The sequence below is a fragment of the Xenopus laevis genome, chromosome 9_10L (genome assembly GCF_017654675.1).
Source record: "Xenopus laevis strain J_2021 chromosome 9_10L, Xenopus_laevis_v10.1, whole genome shotgun sequence".
NCBI lineage: Eukaryota > Metazoa > Chordata > Amphibia > Anura > Pipidae > Xenopus > Xenopus laevis.
In genome coordinates, this window is record NC_054387.1 from 136127846 (window position 1) to 136146004 (window position 18159).

At 40.9% G+C, this 18159-nt stretch overlaps 3 protein-coding genes across 3 annotated transcripts in view; 1 reads left to right on the top strand and 2 right to left on the bottom strand.

The window, feature by feature from the left end:
- The window catches only part of LOC108703823, a 45398-nt gene that overhangs the window by 19811 nt on the left and 7428 nt on the right, over nt 1-18159 (top strand). The window contains exon 9 of the mRNA XM_018240128.2: nt 155-260. Coding sequence (XP_018095617.2) covers nt 155-252 — 98 coding nt within the window. The 3' untranslated portion in view covers nt 253-260. The remainder of the gene's footprint in view (nt 1-154; nt 261-18159) is intronic.
- LOC121397889 lies at nt 463-2785 on the bottom strand. Its single transcript, XM_041575929.1, has 2 exons — nt 1039-2785; nt 463-951 (listed from the first exon to the last, which is right to left on the bottom strand). The coding sequence occupies exon 1, from the start codon at nt 2529-2531 to the stop codon at nt 1494-1496; it is 1038 nt and encodes a 345-aa protein (XP_041431863.1). The 5' UTR covers nt 2532-2785; the 3' UTR covers nt 463-951; nt 1039-1493.
- Nucleotides 8081-10825, bottom strand: LOC121397888. The gene is made up of 2 exons (XM_041575928.1): nt 9079-10825; nt 8081-8991 (listed from the first exon to the last, which is right to left on the bottom strand). Exon 1 carries the CDS (start codon nt 10569-10571, stop codon nt 9534-9536), a length of 1038 nt encoding a protein of 345 aa, XP_041431862.1. The 5' UTR covers nt 10572-10825; the 3' UTR covers nt 8081-8991; nt 9079-9533.

Here is an 18159-nt window from a genome sequence, read left to right on the forward strand (position 1 = left end):
GGTTTTGTGCAGTTCAATGAGGGGCCAGTCAATGCTAAGTGGTAAATAAATGACCCCTAGTGTCACTCAGATGGGCACCAGTGCAGAACTGGGAGTGTGAGATGTACAATAAGATCATAATAATATAAATAATGTTGTACCTTTCTCCCCACAGGAGTCTATTATCTGCTGTCAGAGGGGCAGAAACTGAACCCATTGCCTAAATCCCAAGATACAGCCCCCAGCAATTCTGGGCCTGTGGAGAGGAGCTGAAGAGTCCAGTAAGTTCCATGAACTTGTCACTGTAAATAAGAGGATAATTCCTAGTGTTATAAACCAGAGATTCAATGAAAATAAGCACAAGTAACTCTTATTAGAGCCTGAAACTGAAATAAAGTCGATAAAATGAAACTGATGTGGCGCAGAGAATCCTACAATATCCAACAACGCTGCTAAAATCAGTAACAATGGGAAGGTGTGGCAGGCGCAGCACTACACAGAGCCTTGTGCGCTGTGGCATTAGAAGAATTATAAAATCTCTGTCCCTTTAGTCTAATCAGACTTTCTTTTACTGTGTAATTCCTCTAGCGCCGTTCTATGGAGGCAGTAGGTTTAAAGAACACACCAATACTTTTAAATAACTTCTTTAATAACTTCAACTTTCTTCATATAACACTGCTGCTTGTGCAGCGGATATTCCATGTACAAACACGTGGTGAATAAAACCATAAAAGGCAGTTCAACAGTTAACAGATAACTTAAGATGGTGGATGTATTTCACTCTCAGGTATAGCACTTTGGTATGGGACTGTGCATTTGCTTTATATCAGCAGTAAGCAATTCACCTTTGTATTTGCATTTGGATTTGTAATTGCATCTGTATTTGGTCTGTAATTGGCACTCGGATTGTTCTGAAATTGATACTTGGATAGGTCTGAAATTGGTACTTGGATAGGTCTGAAATTGGTGGAACTATAAGTAAACACATATACAGGTTCAATATACAGACCTACTCACACTATTAAACAATAGGGGAACATAAATAAGTGTATTAAATACCTATTTGGCCTTCTCTGCTTCCATAAAACTTATCTCTGACTGGAACTCTCTGTTTCCTCCCTTTGTCTGATAAGTAATGGCCTCAGAAAGATCTGGCATGGGGAACTCCCACACAGATCAATTGTGTAGCTGACTGGGATTGGTTGAAGCTCTTGTGCAGTGAGAGGCTGGCTATGATTGGCTTACCTATATAATGGTTCTTAAAGGTATATTTTCTTTTTCTGCTTCTGCTAACACAATGCATATAAATGTTATAACATTCACATTCAGAAACATTAATTACAGGCAAACTCTGCTTTTTACTTAAACATGTGAACATAAGAACTGTACTGAGGTTATTGGCAGGTTTTGGTACATACATATATAACCATAATAGTAACCTAGGACAGGTCTTAGCTGGCCAGCTACACTCCCACCAAAATTACCTACAACTCTATGTTCTCAGTAGTAGGATTTCAACATGGATTTGAGGAATTTTCCATCTGGTTCTCAACTCTCAAGTGTCTTTTGTTACTCTCAAGCAGAACAACTAACTTTTGAATTGGACGTTCCAACTTGAGTGGAATTGTGAGACGTTTTCCTTTTTTGTCAAGTTTTGAGTCTCCTATTTGTAACAATACTCTTCTCACTAGTCCGTCTTCGTCCTTTTGAACTTCTAGGACTTTGGCCAATTTCCATTGACTTCTAGGTAAGTCGTCTTCTTTTACTAACACTATGTCATCAATTTGGACATTTCTTCTGGGTGTTTGCCATTTACTTCTTAGCGTGAGATGAGCTAAGTACTCTTTACTCCATCTATTCCAAAACTGTTCTGATAGACATTGAACTCTTCGCCATCTTTTTCTGGCGTATAAATCCTCTTTGGTGAATTTGCCAGGCGGTGGCTGTATGTAATCAGGTTTAAGGTGAAGTAGATGGTTGGGAGTTAAAGGTTCCAAACTTGTTGGGTCGTTGATGTTGTCGACTGTAAGTGGACGACTGTTAACAATAGACATTACTTCATAGAATAGTGTCCTAAGTGAAGCATCATCTATTCTTCCGGCGTTCCTTTTCAACACTGCACTTAGCACATTTCTTACAGTTCTGATTTGCCTCTCCCAAACTCCTCCTGTATGGCTTGCATTTGGAGCATTCATGTGAAAATCACACTGTTTCTCTAACAAGTACTCAGTTACTTTTTCTTTATCCATCTCTTTTAGAGCCTTGTTCAATTCATTCTTTGCTCCAACAAAATTAGATCCTTGGTCAGATCTAAGCTCTCTCACAGTACCTCTAATGGCTATGAAACATCTTAAGGCATTGATGAATGCATCAGTTGACATATCTTCCAACATTTCCAGGTGAATTGCTCTGGAGCTTAGACATGTAAATATTAGTCCATATCTCTTGTACTCCTTGCGGTTCTGTTTGGTGATAAATGGGCCAAAACAATCCATTCCGCTATAAAGAAATGGTGGTGATGGGTTCACACGATCAGCCGGTAGATCAGCCATTCTTTGTTCTTCTGTAGGTCTACGTGTCTTTCTACAGGTTACACATTTACTTATGTACTTTGCTATAACTTTGCTTCCTTTCACTATCCAGTAACCACCTTCTCTCAAACAGTTTTGGGTAAAGTTTCTTCCTTGATGCAAGGATCTGTTGTGGTAGTGATCAATAATCAATCTTGTGAAGGTAGAATTTTTGGGTAGAATTGCTGGATGCTTAACTCTGCCAGGTAATGATGCATTTTCCAGTCTCCCTCCCACCTTCAATATACCATCCTGCAGAACAAGATTAAGCTTGTACAATGGGTGGTTGTTTGGAAGCCTTTTAGGTTCTTGACTAAGTCTCTTCAATTCTTCACTGTAGAATCTCTGTTGAATGAGTCTTATGACTGTTTCTTCAGCTTTCATTCTTTCCTCTACATTCAACGATTTCTTCTTTCTGATTCCTTTTGCCAACCGTTGAATTCGAGCTACTACATTTATGACTGTATTCCACTTTGAACATCTGGCTAGTCTTTCAAGTATGTCATCTTGACACTTGGCGGCAGTGCTCAATGTTTGAACAACCTTTACTTCTGGATCACCCATAGACAGTTCTGTATAACCTTCACTGGGTATAATTTCCTTTTCCCAAAGGAACTCTGGACCGGTGAACCAGTTTGAATTCTTCAATTCTGTTACATTCAGGCCTCTTGAAGCATGATCTGCTGGGTTATGCTTTGTGTCAATATAATGCCAATGTTCTGGATTTGTTGTTCCTCGAATTTTCTGGACTCTGTTGGCGACAAAGATGTGGAATCTTCGAGCGTCATTGTTTATGTATCCTAGGACAACTTGTGAGTCTGTCCAAAAATACTCCTCATCTATTTTCAATTCCAATTCTTCTTTCAGAAATTGGCTTACTGATGCTGAAACGACAGCTGCTGTCAGTTCAAGTCTTGGTATTGTCTGAATACTGTTTGGTGCGACTCTGGCCTTTCCCATAACCAGGGCACAGTGTATCTTTTCTTCTCCTATCACTCTGATGTAGGAGCACTGACCATAACCATGACTACTGGCATCTGAAAAGTGATGAAGTTCTATTTTCTTGTACTTTCCGAAATCAGGAGGTACAAAACATCTGGGTATCCGAACTTCTTTCAAATTTTGCAAGTCTCTTATCCAACTCTCCCACCTTGGCCTCAAGCGTTCAGGTATGGGTTCATCCCATCCCAATTTCTGTCTGCATAATTCTTGCAGCATTTCTTTTGCTTTGAGAATTACTGGTGCCAAGAATCCCAATGGATCATATATTGAAGCCACTGTGGAAAGAATGGTACGTCTAGTTGGAACTTTCTCTTCAATGGATACTTCAAAGAAGAAATTGTCATCTTCTACATTCCATCCCAATCCGAGTACATTCTGAACTGGAAGATGATCATAGTTAAGATCTACATTCTTCATTGTTGATGCACGTTCAGAGTCACTGATGGATTCCAGTACCTCTCTGTTGTTTGAGATGAATTTGTGAAGACGCAGGTTTCCCCTTGCGCATAACTCTTGGCTTTCTTTCACCAATTGAATTGCAGATTCTGTGGACTCTAGACTTATAAGACCATCATCTACATAAAAGTTTTTCTTCAGAAAATTTGATGCTGATGGACAATCGTTTTCATCCTGTTTGGCCAGATATTTCATACCATAATTGGCGCAACCTGGAGATGATGCTGCACCAAACAAGTGTACTTTCATCCTGTATTCCGCTGGCTCTGTATCTATATCACCGTCCTCCCACCATAGAAACCTCAGGAAGTCTCTATCTTCCTTCTTCACATGAAACTGGTGGAACATCTTTTCAACGTCACACATGACTGCTACGGGATACTTTCTAAATCTACAGAGTACTCCAGGCAGAGTGTTTGTAAGATCTGGTCCTTTTAGTAGATGATCATTCAATGCAACATCATTGTATTTTGCTGAACAATCAAAAACTACTCTGATCTTATCTGGTTTCTTTGGGTGATAGACACCTTGATGTGGTATGTACCACACTTCTCCTTCTTTAGGCTGACTATCAACTTTCTCTGCATGTCCTTCTTTGAGGATGTCTTTCATGAATTTCAAATAATCATCCTTGAGTTTGGGATTTCTTCCCATCCTTTTCTTTAAGCCTTTCAATCTTGCTAGGGCAAGAACTCTGTTGTTTGGCAGATGAGGTCGTTCTCTAAAGGGTAAGGGCATTTCAAGATGACCTTGTTGATTTTGCTGAATATTATCTTCTAGAGTGTGTACAAACTTTATGTCCTCTTGGGATACACTCTTTTCACTAGAACTTACGTCTGCAAAGTCGGATTCTAGGATCTTGATTACTTTCGCTGGACTTACAGTTGGTAACTCTAAGACGGATATTCGATGACACACTCCTGTCACCTGTCTTGAGTTTGCAATCTGCTGTTTTCCTCCAACAACACCCCATCCTAGATCAGTTTGAACTGCGTAGGGTTCACCCTTTCCTCCTGTGATTACCTTTCGTGGTACCAACGCCTCAGGACAGTCGTAACCTATCAGCAGTCCAACACCAAACTCCTTCAGCGGGGACATTTCATGGGATATGACAGATAGGTGCTCCCATTTGTTGGCTGTTTCACAGGTAGGTATGCGGTCTCGATCTAGAGGTATGTCGTCTTTTGTATAAGCTGGAGGTAGATCTAATATGCAGTTTGAATGAAGTCCTCTAACTCTCAGTCCTTTGACTCTTTGACTGTTCACCAATGTGTCTCTTCCCGTCATTGTGGTGAGTTTGAGTTTCACTGGTTCTGTAGCCACTTGTAATTTCTTGCAGATTTCTTGATCAATGAAGGTGACATCACTCTGAGCATCCAGTAGTGCATAGGCGTATACCTTCTTGTTCTTCCTTTTAGGATTTGAAATGCACACTGGTACAACCATTGACGTGCCATTGATTTCTCCTTCCCTCACTCTGCAAGAGAATACTGATACTTTCTTTTCTTCCTCAGTATCTCTGGGCATTAAGGATTTCTCTTTCTTTGGACGCTCTTCATGTAGTGGTGTAGGATGGCGTCCTCTACAAACGCTGCATGTGGCCTTTTTCTTGCACTCCTTAGTAACATGGCCTTTTCTTAGACATCCAAAACACAGTTGGTTATCAAGAACAAACTTCTTCTTTTCATCTGGAGACTTTTCCTTCAATTGTTGGCACTTATGTATAGAGTGGTTCTCTCCACAGAACATACACTTGAAGGTAGTCTGAAGATTTGTCGGTTCTAACTCTTTACTGATCCCAGTAGTGACTTTGAACTTGCTCTCATAGGTATCTGGACCTTTAGTAGCTGTGTTGGTTGTAAAGCTAGTTGCTCTTGCACGTTTTGTCTCTCTTGCAGGCCTTTCTTCTAAGGGTTTTAAGACGTAAGATGCTGTTACTGGATTACATGCTATCCGTGCTTCCTCATTGACAAACACAGAGAACTCTTTGAAACTTGGGAAGTTTTTGCCTTGATCTAACTGTTTAGTCACATAGCGATTCCATCTAGAAGCCACTTCTTCAGGTAGCTTGGTTAGCATCCTGTGGTTTTCTAGATAGTCGTTCAGTACTTCTAGTCCTTGAACATGTGGGATGGCATTGCTGCATGCTTGCAGGAAGTCACCATACTCTTGGAGTTTGAAGTGTTCTTTAGGACCTATTTTAGGCCAGTTTATTAATTTCTCTCTGAAGGCTCTTTGTACTAAGAAGGGATGACCATATCTTGCATTTAATTTTTCCCAGGCTTGCTTGTAGGCTTCTTCATCTTTCCTATAGAAGTTACCTTCAAGAGCTTTCTTTACTTCTCCGCCAGTATATCTCTGAAGGTAGAATAACTTGTCGACTGGACGGAAGCAATGATGCTCAATGATCATTTCAAAACTTGCTTTCCACTCTATGAACTTCAGTACGTCTCCAGAGAATACAGTAGGTTCCGGAACAGGAAGTCTAGTGAGGAATCTTCTCTGGGGTCTCGCTGGGACAACAGCTGTAACATCCTCGTGTCCGTTGCCATGACATACGGGGATAGAGTTATCTGGTTCTATTTTCTCACTTGGTTCTGAATTAGGTGAGTCTCTCTCTTTGTTTCTCAGAGCAGGGATGGAAGGACTACGACTTATTTTTTCACAACATGCTGGAGATTTCCTTCCATTCTCCTGGGTGTATGGAAGAAAGTAGGAGTCGGCTTCTTCACTTAGTAACGATTTGGACCTATGACTACCCTGATTCATATCCTCTTCGTGTACTCTGAGTCTGGCTTCTATAATCTTAACTTCCTTTTGCCTTTCCAGACTTTTCATTTCAGATTCCATTTTATTGCGTTGTGCATCCATTTCGGCTATCCGTAGACGCTGCATCTCAATGGCAGATTCCATCTCTACTTCTGCTCTCTTGGCAGCTAGTTGTTCAGCTAATTCCTTTCTTTTGGCTGAAGTATTTGAGGACTCTGATATTTGGCTGGTACTTCTGCTAGCAAAGGAAGTCGCACTTGAGATTGTGGTTCCCCCTAAGGACCTGGCATAGTCTCTCTTGAAGAACTCATTCATTCCCTTTCGTGCCTTAACTTCATCGTAGTTTGCTGCAGATGATAGTTCTCTCATGAGCTTTGCTAAATCCCTAGTGACTGCTGTACATGTGTCCATGTTCCTTACAATATCCTGGGAAGGTATCATAGACGATCGCAGGTTGACATATGCTGCCATAAGCTCTGACTCAGATTCTTCTACTGACTCTATCATTTCACACAGGTTCCCTTTTATGCTTTCTTGTTTTAGCTTTTTACGAATGCCTATGATGTATAATTTCCACCTCTCATACATTCGGGCAAACCTTTTTCTTTTCAGCGCTGCCTCTTGCTCCAAATTTTCTAGCACCTTTTGGGTCTGTTTTCTGTCACGTGATGAACGTCTTAGTTCACCTGTTTGGGCTATATTTGTTTGGGGCAAGACTACTGTTACATTAGATCTTTCTAACTCAGACAGGTTCTCTTGCTCTCCATCTTCTACTATATCTTTCTCTGCATCCTCTAATGGTGGAGTGGTAATACTAGGCTCAGCCATTTTTTTTTTTTAATGCTATAATAATTAATATGAATAATAAGGACCTGTCACTTTAAATGCAATACTGACAAATGCAAAAAATAAATGACTTTCACTTTAAATGTAATGGCAGTAGATGCAGGAATAAATGACATTCACTTTAAATACTTTAGAGTCCATATACTATAAATTGTCCTTTTTGCTTTAAAGTCTGTTTTTCCTGAACACAAAAGATGTCTCTTGGAAAACCTATGTGCAAGGACAAGTTATAAAAGGGAAAGCTCTGACCTTATTTGAAGAGCAGGATACTGTGATCTGAAGGTTGCAGGAACAAATGTCAATCTTAAAGGAGACTTGTCTTTCCTTGATGCGATGACTTGTGATGCTCTGCAATGACTTGCGATGCTCTGCTTTGACTTGTGATGCTCTGTGATGACTTGCGATACTCTGTGATGACTTGCGATGCTCTGCGATGACTTGCGATGCTCTGCTTTGACTTGTGATGCTCTGTGATGACTTGCGGTGCGCTGCTGCAAGCTTTGGGCCTAGTTGTGGGAAACTAGCTGGATTCAAGACGTAGTCTGTTGGTGGATAGCGGTGCGGACACTCTAGCTCTGGACTCTGGCCTCCCACCATGCGTCTCTTTCTCTCTCTATGAATTGCATGAGGGTTGGCGTTCTTTCTCTGACTATCTTGCCTTTGCCGTTCTGCCACTTTAAGAGTCGGCTGCAGTCTGACTAATGCCCACGTTCTATGGCCTGTATGGTAGCTCCGCTGAGGTATCTCTGCGTGCTCACTCAGGGAACAGTTGCTGCTTGTCGGTATATGCTGGCACTCCGCTTCTCTAATGCGCTCTTTACTGTGCAAATTGAGGAGCACTATTGCTTTGCCCTCAGAAGGTTATAGTTCCACTGTGGCAGGCGCAGCACTACACAGAGCCTTGTGCGCTGTGGCATTAGAAGAATTATAAAATCTCTGTCCCTTTAGTCTAATCAGACTTTCTTTTACTGTGTAATTCCTCTAGCGCCGTTCTATGGAGGCAGTAGGTTTAAAGAACACACCAATACTTTTAAATAACTTCTTTAATAACTTCAACTTTCTTCATATAACACTGCTGCTTGTGCAGCGGATATTCCATGTACAAACACGTGGTGAATAAAACCATAAAAGGCAGTTCAACAGTTAACAGATAACTTAAGATGGTGGATGTATTTCACTCTCAGGTATAGCACTTTGGTATGGGACTGTGCATTTGCTTTATATCAGCAGTAAGCAATTCACCTTTGTATTTGCATTTGGATTTGTAATTGCATCTGTATTTGGTCTGTAATTGGCACTCGGATTGTTCTGAAATTGATACTTGGATAGGTCTGAAATTGGTACTTGGATAGGTCTGAAATTGGTGGAACTATAAGTAAACACATATACAGGTTCAATATACAGACCTACTCACACTATTAAACAATAGGGGAACATAAATAAGTGTATTAAATACCTATTTGGCCTTCTCTGCTTCCATAAAACTTATCTCTGACTGGAACTCTCTGTTTCCTCCCTTTGTCTGATAAGTAATGGCCTCAGAAAGATCTGGCATGGGGAACTCCCACACAGATCAATTGTGTAGCTGACTGGGATTGGTTGAAGCTCTTGTGCAGTGAGAGGCTGGCTATGATTGGCTTACCTATATAATGGTTCTTAAAGGTATATTTTCTTTTTCTGCTTCTGCTAACACAATGCATATAAATGTTATAACATTCACATTCAGAAACATTAATTACAGGCAAACTCTGCTTTTTACTTAAACATGTGAACATAAGAACTGTACTGAGGTTATTGGCAGGTTTTGGTACATACATATATAACCATAATAGTAACCTAGGACAGGTCTTAGCTGGCCAGCTACACTCCCACCAAAATTACCTACAACTCTATGTTCTCAGTAGTAGGATTTCAACATGGATTTGAGGAATTTTCCATCTGGTTCTCAACTCTCAAGTGTCTTTTGTTACTCTCAAGCAGAACAACTAACTTTTGAATTGGACGTTCCAACTTGAGTGGAATTGTGAGACGTTTTCCTTTTTTGTCAAGTTTTGAGTCTCCTATTTGTAACAATACTCTTCTCACTAGTCCGTCTTCGTCCTTTTGAACTTCTAGGACTTTGGCCAATTTCCATTGACTTCTAGGTAAGTCGTCTTCTTTTACTAACACTATGTCATCAATTTGGACATTTCTTCTGGGTGTTTGCCATTTACTTCTTAGCGTGAGATGAGCTAAGTACTCTTTACTCCATCTATTCCAAAACTGTTCTGATAGACATTGAACTCTTCGCCATCTTTTTCTGGCGTATAAATCCTCTTTGGTGAATTTGCCAGGCGGTGGCTGTATGTAATCAGGTTTAAGGTGAAGTAGATGGTTGGGAGTTAAAGGTTCCAAACTTGTTGGGTCGTTGATGTTGTCGACTGTAAGTGGACGACTGTTAACAATAGACATTACTTCATAGAATAGTGTCCTAAGTGAAGCATCATCTATTCTTCCGGCGTTCCTTTTCAACACTGCACTTAGCACATTTCTTACAGTTCTGATTTGCCTCTCCCAAACTCCTCCTGTATGGCTTGCATTTGGAGCATTCATGTGAAAATCACACTGTTTCTCTAACAAGTACTCAGTTACTTTTTCTTTATCCATCTCTTTTAGAGCCTTGTTCAATTCATTCTTTGCTCCAACAAAATTAGATCCTTGGTCAGATCTAAGCTCTCTCACAGTACCTCTAATGGCTATGAAACATCTTAAGGCATTGATGAATGCATCAGTTGACATATCTTCCAACATTTCCAGGTGAATTGCTCTGGAGCTTAGACATGTAAATATTAGTCCATATCTCTTGTACTCCTTGCGGTTCTGTTTGGTGATAAATGGGCCAAAACAATCCATTCCGCTATAAAGAAATGGTGGTGATGGGTTCACACGATCAGCCGGTAGATCAGCCATTCTTTGTTCTTCTGTAGGTCTACGTGTCTTTCTACAGGTTACACATTTACTTATGTACTTTGCTATAACTTTGCTTCCTTTCACTATCCAGTAACCACCTTCTCTCAAACAGTTTTGGGTAAAGTTTCTTCCTTGATGCAAGGATCTGTTGTGGTAGTGATCAATAATCAATCTTGTGAAGGTAGAATTTTTGGGTAGAATTGCTGGATGCTTAACTCTGCCAGGTAATGATGCATTTTCCAGTCTCCCTCCCACCTTCAATATACCATCCTGCAGAACAAGATTAAGCTTGTACAATGGGTGGTTGTTTGGAAGCCTTTTAGGTTCTTGACTAAGTCTCTTCAATTCTTCACTGTAGAATCTCTGTTGAATGAGTCTTATGACTGTTTCTTCAGCTTTCATTCTTTCCTCTACATTCAACGATTTCTTCTTTCTGATTCCTTTTGCCAACCGTTGAATTCGAGCTACTACATTTATGACTGTATTCCACTTTGAACATCTGGCTAGTCTTTCAAGTATGTCATCTTGACACTTGGCGGCAGTGCTCAATGTTTGAACAACCTTTACTTCTGGATCACCCATAGACAGTTCTGTATAACCTTCACTGGGTATAATTTCCTTTTCCCAAAGGAACTCTGGACCGGTGAACCAGTTTGAATTCTTCAATTCTGTTACATTCAGGCCTCTTGAAGCATGATCTGCTGGGTTATGCTTTGTGTCAATATAATGCCAATGTTCTGGATTTGTTGTTCCTCGAATTTTCTGGACTCTGTTGGCGACAAAGATGTGGAATCTTCGAGCGTCATTGTTTATGTATCCTAGGACAACTTGTGAGTCTGTCCAAAAATACTCCTCATCTATTTTCAATTCCAATTCTTCTTTCAGAAATTGGCTTACTGATGCTGAAACGACAGCTGCTGTCAGTTCAAGTCTTGGTATTGTCTGAATACTGTTTGGTGCGACTCTGGCCTTTCCCATAACCAGGGCACAGTGTATCTTTTCTTCTCCTATCACTCTGATGTAGGAGCACTGACCATAACCATGACTACTGGCATCTGAAAAGTGATGAAGTTCTATTTTCTTGTACTTTCCGAAATCAGGAGGTACAAAACATCTGGGTATCCGAACTTCTTTCAAATTTTGCAAGTCTCTTATCCAACTCTCCCACCTTGGCCTCAAGCGTTCAGGTATGGGTTCATCCCATCCCAATTTCTGTCTGCATAATTCTTGCAGCATTTCTTTTGCTTTGAGAATTACTGGTGCCAAGAATCCCAATGGATCATATATTGAAGCCACTGTGGAAAGAATGGTACGTCTAGTTGGAACTTTCTCTTCAATGGATACTTCAAAGAAGAAATTGTCATCTTCTACATTCCATCCCAATCCGAGTACATTCTGAACTGGAAGATGATCATAGTTAAGATCTACATTCTTCATTGTTGATGCACGTTCAGAGTCACTGATGGATTCCAGTACCTCTCTGTTGTTTGAGATGAATTTGTGAAGACGCAGGTTTCCCCTTGCGCATAACTCTTGGCTTTCTTTCACCAATTGAATTGCAGATTCTGTGGACTCTAGACTTATAAGACCATCATCTACATAAAAGTTTTTCTTCAGAAAATTTGATGCTGATGGACAATCGTTTTCATCCTGTTTGGCCAGATATTTCATACCATAATTGGCGCAACCTGGAGATGATGCTGCACCAAACAAGTGTACTTTCATCCTGTATTCCGCTGGCTCTGTATCTATATCACCGTCCTCCCACCATAGAAACCTCAGGAAGTCTCTATCTTCCTTCTTCACATGAAACTGGTGGAACATCTTTTCAACGTCACACATGACTGCTACGGGATACTTTCTAAATCTACAGAGTACTCCAGGCAGAGTGTTTGTAAGATCTGGTCCTTTTAGTAGATGATCATTCAATGCAACATCATTGTATTTTGCTGAACAATCAAAAACTACTCTGATCTTATCTGGTTTCTTTGGGTGATAGACACCTTGATGTGGTATGTACCACACTTCTCCTTCTTTAGGCTGACTATCAACTTTCTCTGCATGTCCTTCTTTGAGGATGTCTTTCATGAATTTCAAATAATCATCCTTGAGTTTGGGATTTCTTCCCATCCTTTTCTTTAAGCCTTTCAATCTTGCTAGGGCAAGAACTCTGTTGTTTGGCAGATGAGGTCGTTCTCTAAAGGGTAAGGGCATTTCAAGATGACCTTGTTGATTTTGCTGAATATTATCTTCTAGAGTGTGTACAAACTTTATGTCCTCTTGGGATACACTCTTTTCACTAGAACTTACGTCTGCAAAGTCGGATTCTAGGATCTTGATTACTTTCGCTGGACTTACAGTTGGTAACTCTAAGACGGATATTCGATGACACACTCCTGTCACCTGTCTTGAGTTTGCAATCTGCTGTTTTCCTCCAACAACACCCCATCCTAGATCAGTTTGAACTGCGTAGGGTTCACCCTTTCCTCCTGTGATTACCTTTCGTGGTACCAACGCCTCAGGACAGTCGTAACCTATCAGCAGTCCAACACCAAACTCCTTCAGCGGGGACATTTCATGGGATATGACAGATAGGTGCTCCCATTTGTTGGCTGTTTCACAGGTAGGTATGCGGTCTCGATCTAGAGGTATGTCGTCTTTTGTATAAGCTGGAGGTAGATCTAATATGCAGTTTGAATGAAGTCCTCTAACTCTCAGTCCTTTGACTCTTTGACTGTTCACCAATGTGTCTCTTCCCGTCATTGTGGTGAGTTTGAGTTTCACTGGTTCTGTAGCCACTTGTAATTTCTTGCAGATTTCTTGATCAATGAAGGTGACATCACTCTGAGCATCCAGTAGTGCATAGGCGTATACCTTCTTGTTCTTCCTTTTAGGATTTGAAATGCACACTGGTACAACCATTGACGTGCCATTGATTTCTCCTTCCCTCACTCTGCAAGAGAATACTGATACTTTCTTTTCTTCCTCAGTATCTCTGGGCATTAAGGATTTCTCTTTCTTTGGACGCTCTTCATGTAGTGGTGTAGGATGGCGTCCTCTACAAACGCTGCATGTGGCCTTTTTCTTGCACTCCTTAGTAACATGGCCTTTTCTTAGACATCCAAAACACAGTTGGTTATCAAGAACAAACTTCTTCTTTTCATCTGGAGACTTTTCCTTCAATTGTTGGCACTTATGTATAGAGTGGTTCTCTCCACAGAACATACACTTGAAGGTAGTCTGAAGATTTGTCGGTTCTAACTCTTTACTGATCCCAGTAGTGACTTTGAACTTGCTCTCATAGGTATCTGGACCTTTAGTAGCTGTGTTGGTTGTAAAGCTAGTTGCTCTTGCACGTTTTGTCTCTCTTGCAGGCCTTTCTTCTAAGGGTTTTAAGACGTAAGATGCTGTTACTGGATTACATGCTATCCGTGCTTCCTCATTGACAAACACAGAGAACTCTTTGAAACTTGGGAAGTTTTTGCCTTGATCTAACTGTTTAGTCACATAGCGATTCCATCTAGAAGCCACTTCTTCAGGTAGCTTGGTTAGCATCCTGTGGTTTTCTAGATAGTCGTTCAGTACTTCTAGTCCTTGAACATGTGGGATGGCATTGCTGCATGCTTGCAGGAAGTCACCATACTCTTGGAGTTTGAAGTGTTCTTTAGGACCTATTTTAGGCCAGTTTATTAATTTCTCTCTGAAGGCTCTTTGTACTAAGAAGGGATGACCATATCTTGCATTTAATTTTTCCCAGGCTTGCTTGTAGGCTTCTTCATCTTTCCTATAGAAGTTACCTTCAAGAGCTTTCTTTACTTCTCCGCCAGTATATCTCTGAAGGTAGAATAACTTGTCGACTGGACGGAAGCAATGATGCTCAATGATCATTTCAAAACTTGCTTTCCACTCTATGAACTTCAGTACGTCTCCAGAGAATACAGTAGGTTCCGGAACAGGAAGTCTAGTGAGGAATCTTCTCTGGGGTCTCGCTGGGACAACAGCTGTAACATCCTCGTGTCCGTTGCCATGACATACGGGGATAGAGTTATCTGGTTCTATTTTCTCACTTGGTTCTGAATTAGGTGAGTCTCTCTCTTTGTTTCTCAGAGCAGGGATGGAAGGACTACGACTTATTTTTTCACAACATGCTGGAGATTTCCTTCCATTCTCCTGGGTGTATGGAAGAAAGTAGGAGTCGGCTTCTTCACTTAGTAACGATTTGGACCTATGACTACCCTGATTCATATCCTCTTCGTGTACTCTGAGTCTGGCTTCTATAATCTTAACTTCCTTTTGCCTTTCCAGACTTTTCATTTCAGATTCCATTTTATTGCGTTGTGCATCCATTTCGGCTATCCGTAGACGCTGCATCTCAATGGCAGATTCCATCTCTACTTCTGCTCTCTTGGCAGCTAGTTGTTCAGCTAATTCCTTTCTTTTGGCTGAAGTATTTGAGGACTCTGATATTTGGCTGGTACTTCTGCTAGCAAAGGAAGTCGCACTTGAGATTGTGGTTCCCCCTAAGGACCTGGCATAGTCTCTCTTGAAGAACTCATTCATTCCCTTTCGTGCCTTAACTTCATCGTAGTTTGCTGCAGATGATAGTTCTCTCATGAGCTTTGCTAAATCCCTAGTGACTGCTGTACATGTGTCCATGTTCCTTACAATATCCTGGGAAGGTATCATAGACGATCGCAGGTTGACATATGCTGCCATAAGCTCTGACTCAGATTCTTCTACTGACTCTATCATTTCACACAGGTTCCCTTTTATGCTTTCTTGTTTTAGCTTTTTACGAATGCCTATGATGTATAATTTCCACCTCTCATACATTCGGGCAAACCTTTTTCTTTTCAGCGCTGCCTCTTGCTCCAAATTTTCTAGCACCTTTTGGGTCTGTTTTCTGTCACGTGATGAACGTCTTAGTTCACCTGTTTGGGCTATATTTGTTTGGGGCAAGACTACTGTTACATTAGATCTTTCTAACTCAGACAGGTTCTCTTGCTCTCCATCTTCTACTATATCTTTCTCTGCATCCTCTAATGGTGGAGTGGTAATACTAGGCTCAGCCATTTTTTTTTTTAATGCTATAATAATTAATATGAATAATAAGGACCTGTCACTTTAAATGCAATACTGACAAATGCAAAAAATAAATGACTTTCACTTTAAATGTAATGGCAGTAGATGCAGGAATAAATGACATTCACTTTAAATACTTTAGAGTCCATATACTATAAATTGTCCTTTTTGCTTTAAAGTCTGTTTTTCCTGAACACAAAAGATGTCTCTTGGAAAACCTATGTGCAAGGACAAGTTATAAAAGGGAAAGCTCTGACCTTATTTGAAGAGCAGGATACTGTGATCTGAAGGTTGCAGGAACAAATGTCAATCTTAAAGGAGACTTGTCTTTCCTTGATGCGATGACTTGTGATGCTCTGCAATGACTTGCGATGCTCTGCTTTGACTTGTGATGCTCTGTGATGACTTGCGATACTCTGTGATGACTTGCGATGCTCTGCGATGACTTGCGATGCTCTGCTTTGACTTGTGATGCTCTGTGATGACTTGCGGTGCGCTGCTGCAAGCTTTGGGCCTAGTTGTGGGAAACTAGCTGGATTCAAGACGTAGTCTGTTGGTGGATAGCGGTGCGGACACTCTAGCTCTGGACTCTGGCCTCCCACCATGCGTCTCTTTCTCTCTCTATGAATTGCATGAGGGTTGGCGTTCTTTCTCTGACTATCTTGCCTTTGCCGTTCTGCCACTTTAAGAGTCGGCTGCAGTCTGACTAATGCCCACGTTCTATGGCCTGTATGGTAGCTCCGCTGAGGTATCTCTGCGTGCTCACTCAGGGAACAGTTGCTGCTTGTCGGTATATGCTGGCACTCCGCTTCTCTAATGCGCTCTTTACTGTGCAAATTGAGGAGCACTATTGCTTTGCCCTCAGAAGGTTATAGTTCCACTGTGGCAGGCGCAGCACTACACAGAGCCTTGTGCGCTGTGGCATTAGAAGAATTATAAAATCTCTGTCCCTTTAGTCTAATCAGACTTTCTTTTACTGTGTAATTCCTCTAGCGCCGTTCTATGGAGGCAGTAGGTTTAAAGAACACACCAATACTTTTAAATAACTTCTTTAATAACTTCAACTTTCTTCATATAACACTGCTGCTTGTGCAGCGGATATTCCATGTACAAACACGTGGTGAATAAAACCATAAAAGGCAGTTCAACAGTTAACAGATAACTTAAGATGGTGGATGTATTTCACTCTCAGGTATAGCACTTTGGTATGGGACTGTGCATTTGCTTTATATCAGCAGTAAGCAATTCACCTTTGTATTTGCATTTGGATTTGTAATTGCATCTGTATTTGGTCTGTAATTGGCACTCGGATTGTTCTGAAATTGATACTTGGATAGGTCTGAAATTGGTACTTGGATAGGTCTGAAATTGGTACTTGGATAGGTCTGAAATTGGTGGAACTATAAGTAAACACATATACAGGTTCAATATACAGACCTACTCACACTATTAAACAATAGGGGAACATAAATAAGTGTATTAAATACCTATTTGGCCTTCTCTGCTTCCATAAAACTTATCTCTGACTGGAACTCTCTGTTTCCTCCCTTTGTCTGATAAGTAATGGCCTCAGAAAGATCTGGCATGGGGAACTCCCACACAGATCAATTGTGTAGCTGACTGGGATTGGTTGAAGCTCTTGTGCAGTGTGAGGCTGGCTATGATTGGCTTACCTATATAATGGTTCTTAACCCTTTGCCTGCCAAGCACGTACACCGTACGTTCTGGCAGGCAAGGGCTTTAACTGCCAAGCACGTACATTGTACGTGCTTGCAGTTTTACATGCTGTACTCTGCATCAGCGGCTTTAGCCGCCTCTGCAGAGGCTTAGCAGCATTGACAGCCCCCTGGGCAACGAGGCTGGGGGGCTGTCATGTCGGTCCTGCGACTGGATTGTCGCAGGGCCGACCTAAAAGAGGCAGACACAGCAAATCGCGTGTCTGCCTTGCTGCTCTGCTTCCTCCTGCTCACCTCGTGTTCCAGCGACGCCCACACACTTCCTGCTTGCTGTGAATCTGCAGATCTCTCTTCTCCAGCTCTTAGATCAGCCAAAAACGGTAAGTGCCCTTTATTTTACACACTTGCATACACCTACCTACATTATACACACATACACACATATTTTAGTAGTAAAAAAAAACAAAAAAAAAACGTTTTTTTTAATTTTTCATTTTCCACTTATATGCACTTATATGCATTTATATACACTTATATGGACTTATATACACACTTATACACACTTATACACTGTCACACAATTCTTGGAAGTGTACACACATGTATACACATTTTATTTTTTTTACTTTTTCATTTCACCAATTTGTGTTTTTTTTACCCATAAAAACTGTTTATTTCAGCAGCATGACTATTGGATAATCGATTTCGGCCACTAATTACGCTGTCGGTGCAGTTATTTTGTTATTTCATTGATTTGCACAATTTTTGTGGTTTTATTGCAATTTTATCCCTGGATTATTGTTCCTTATGTATCTTTAGTATAGTTTTGC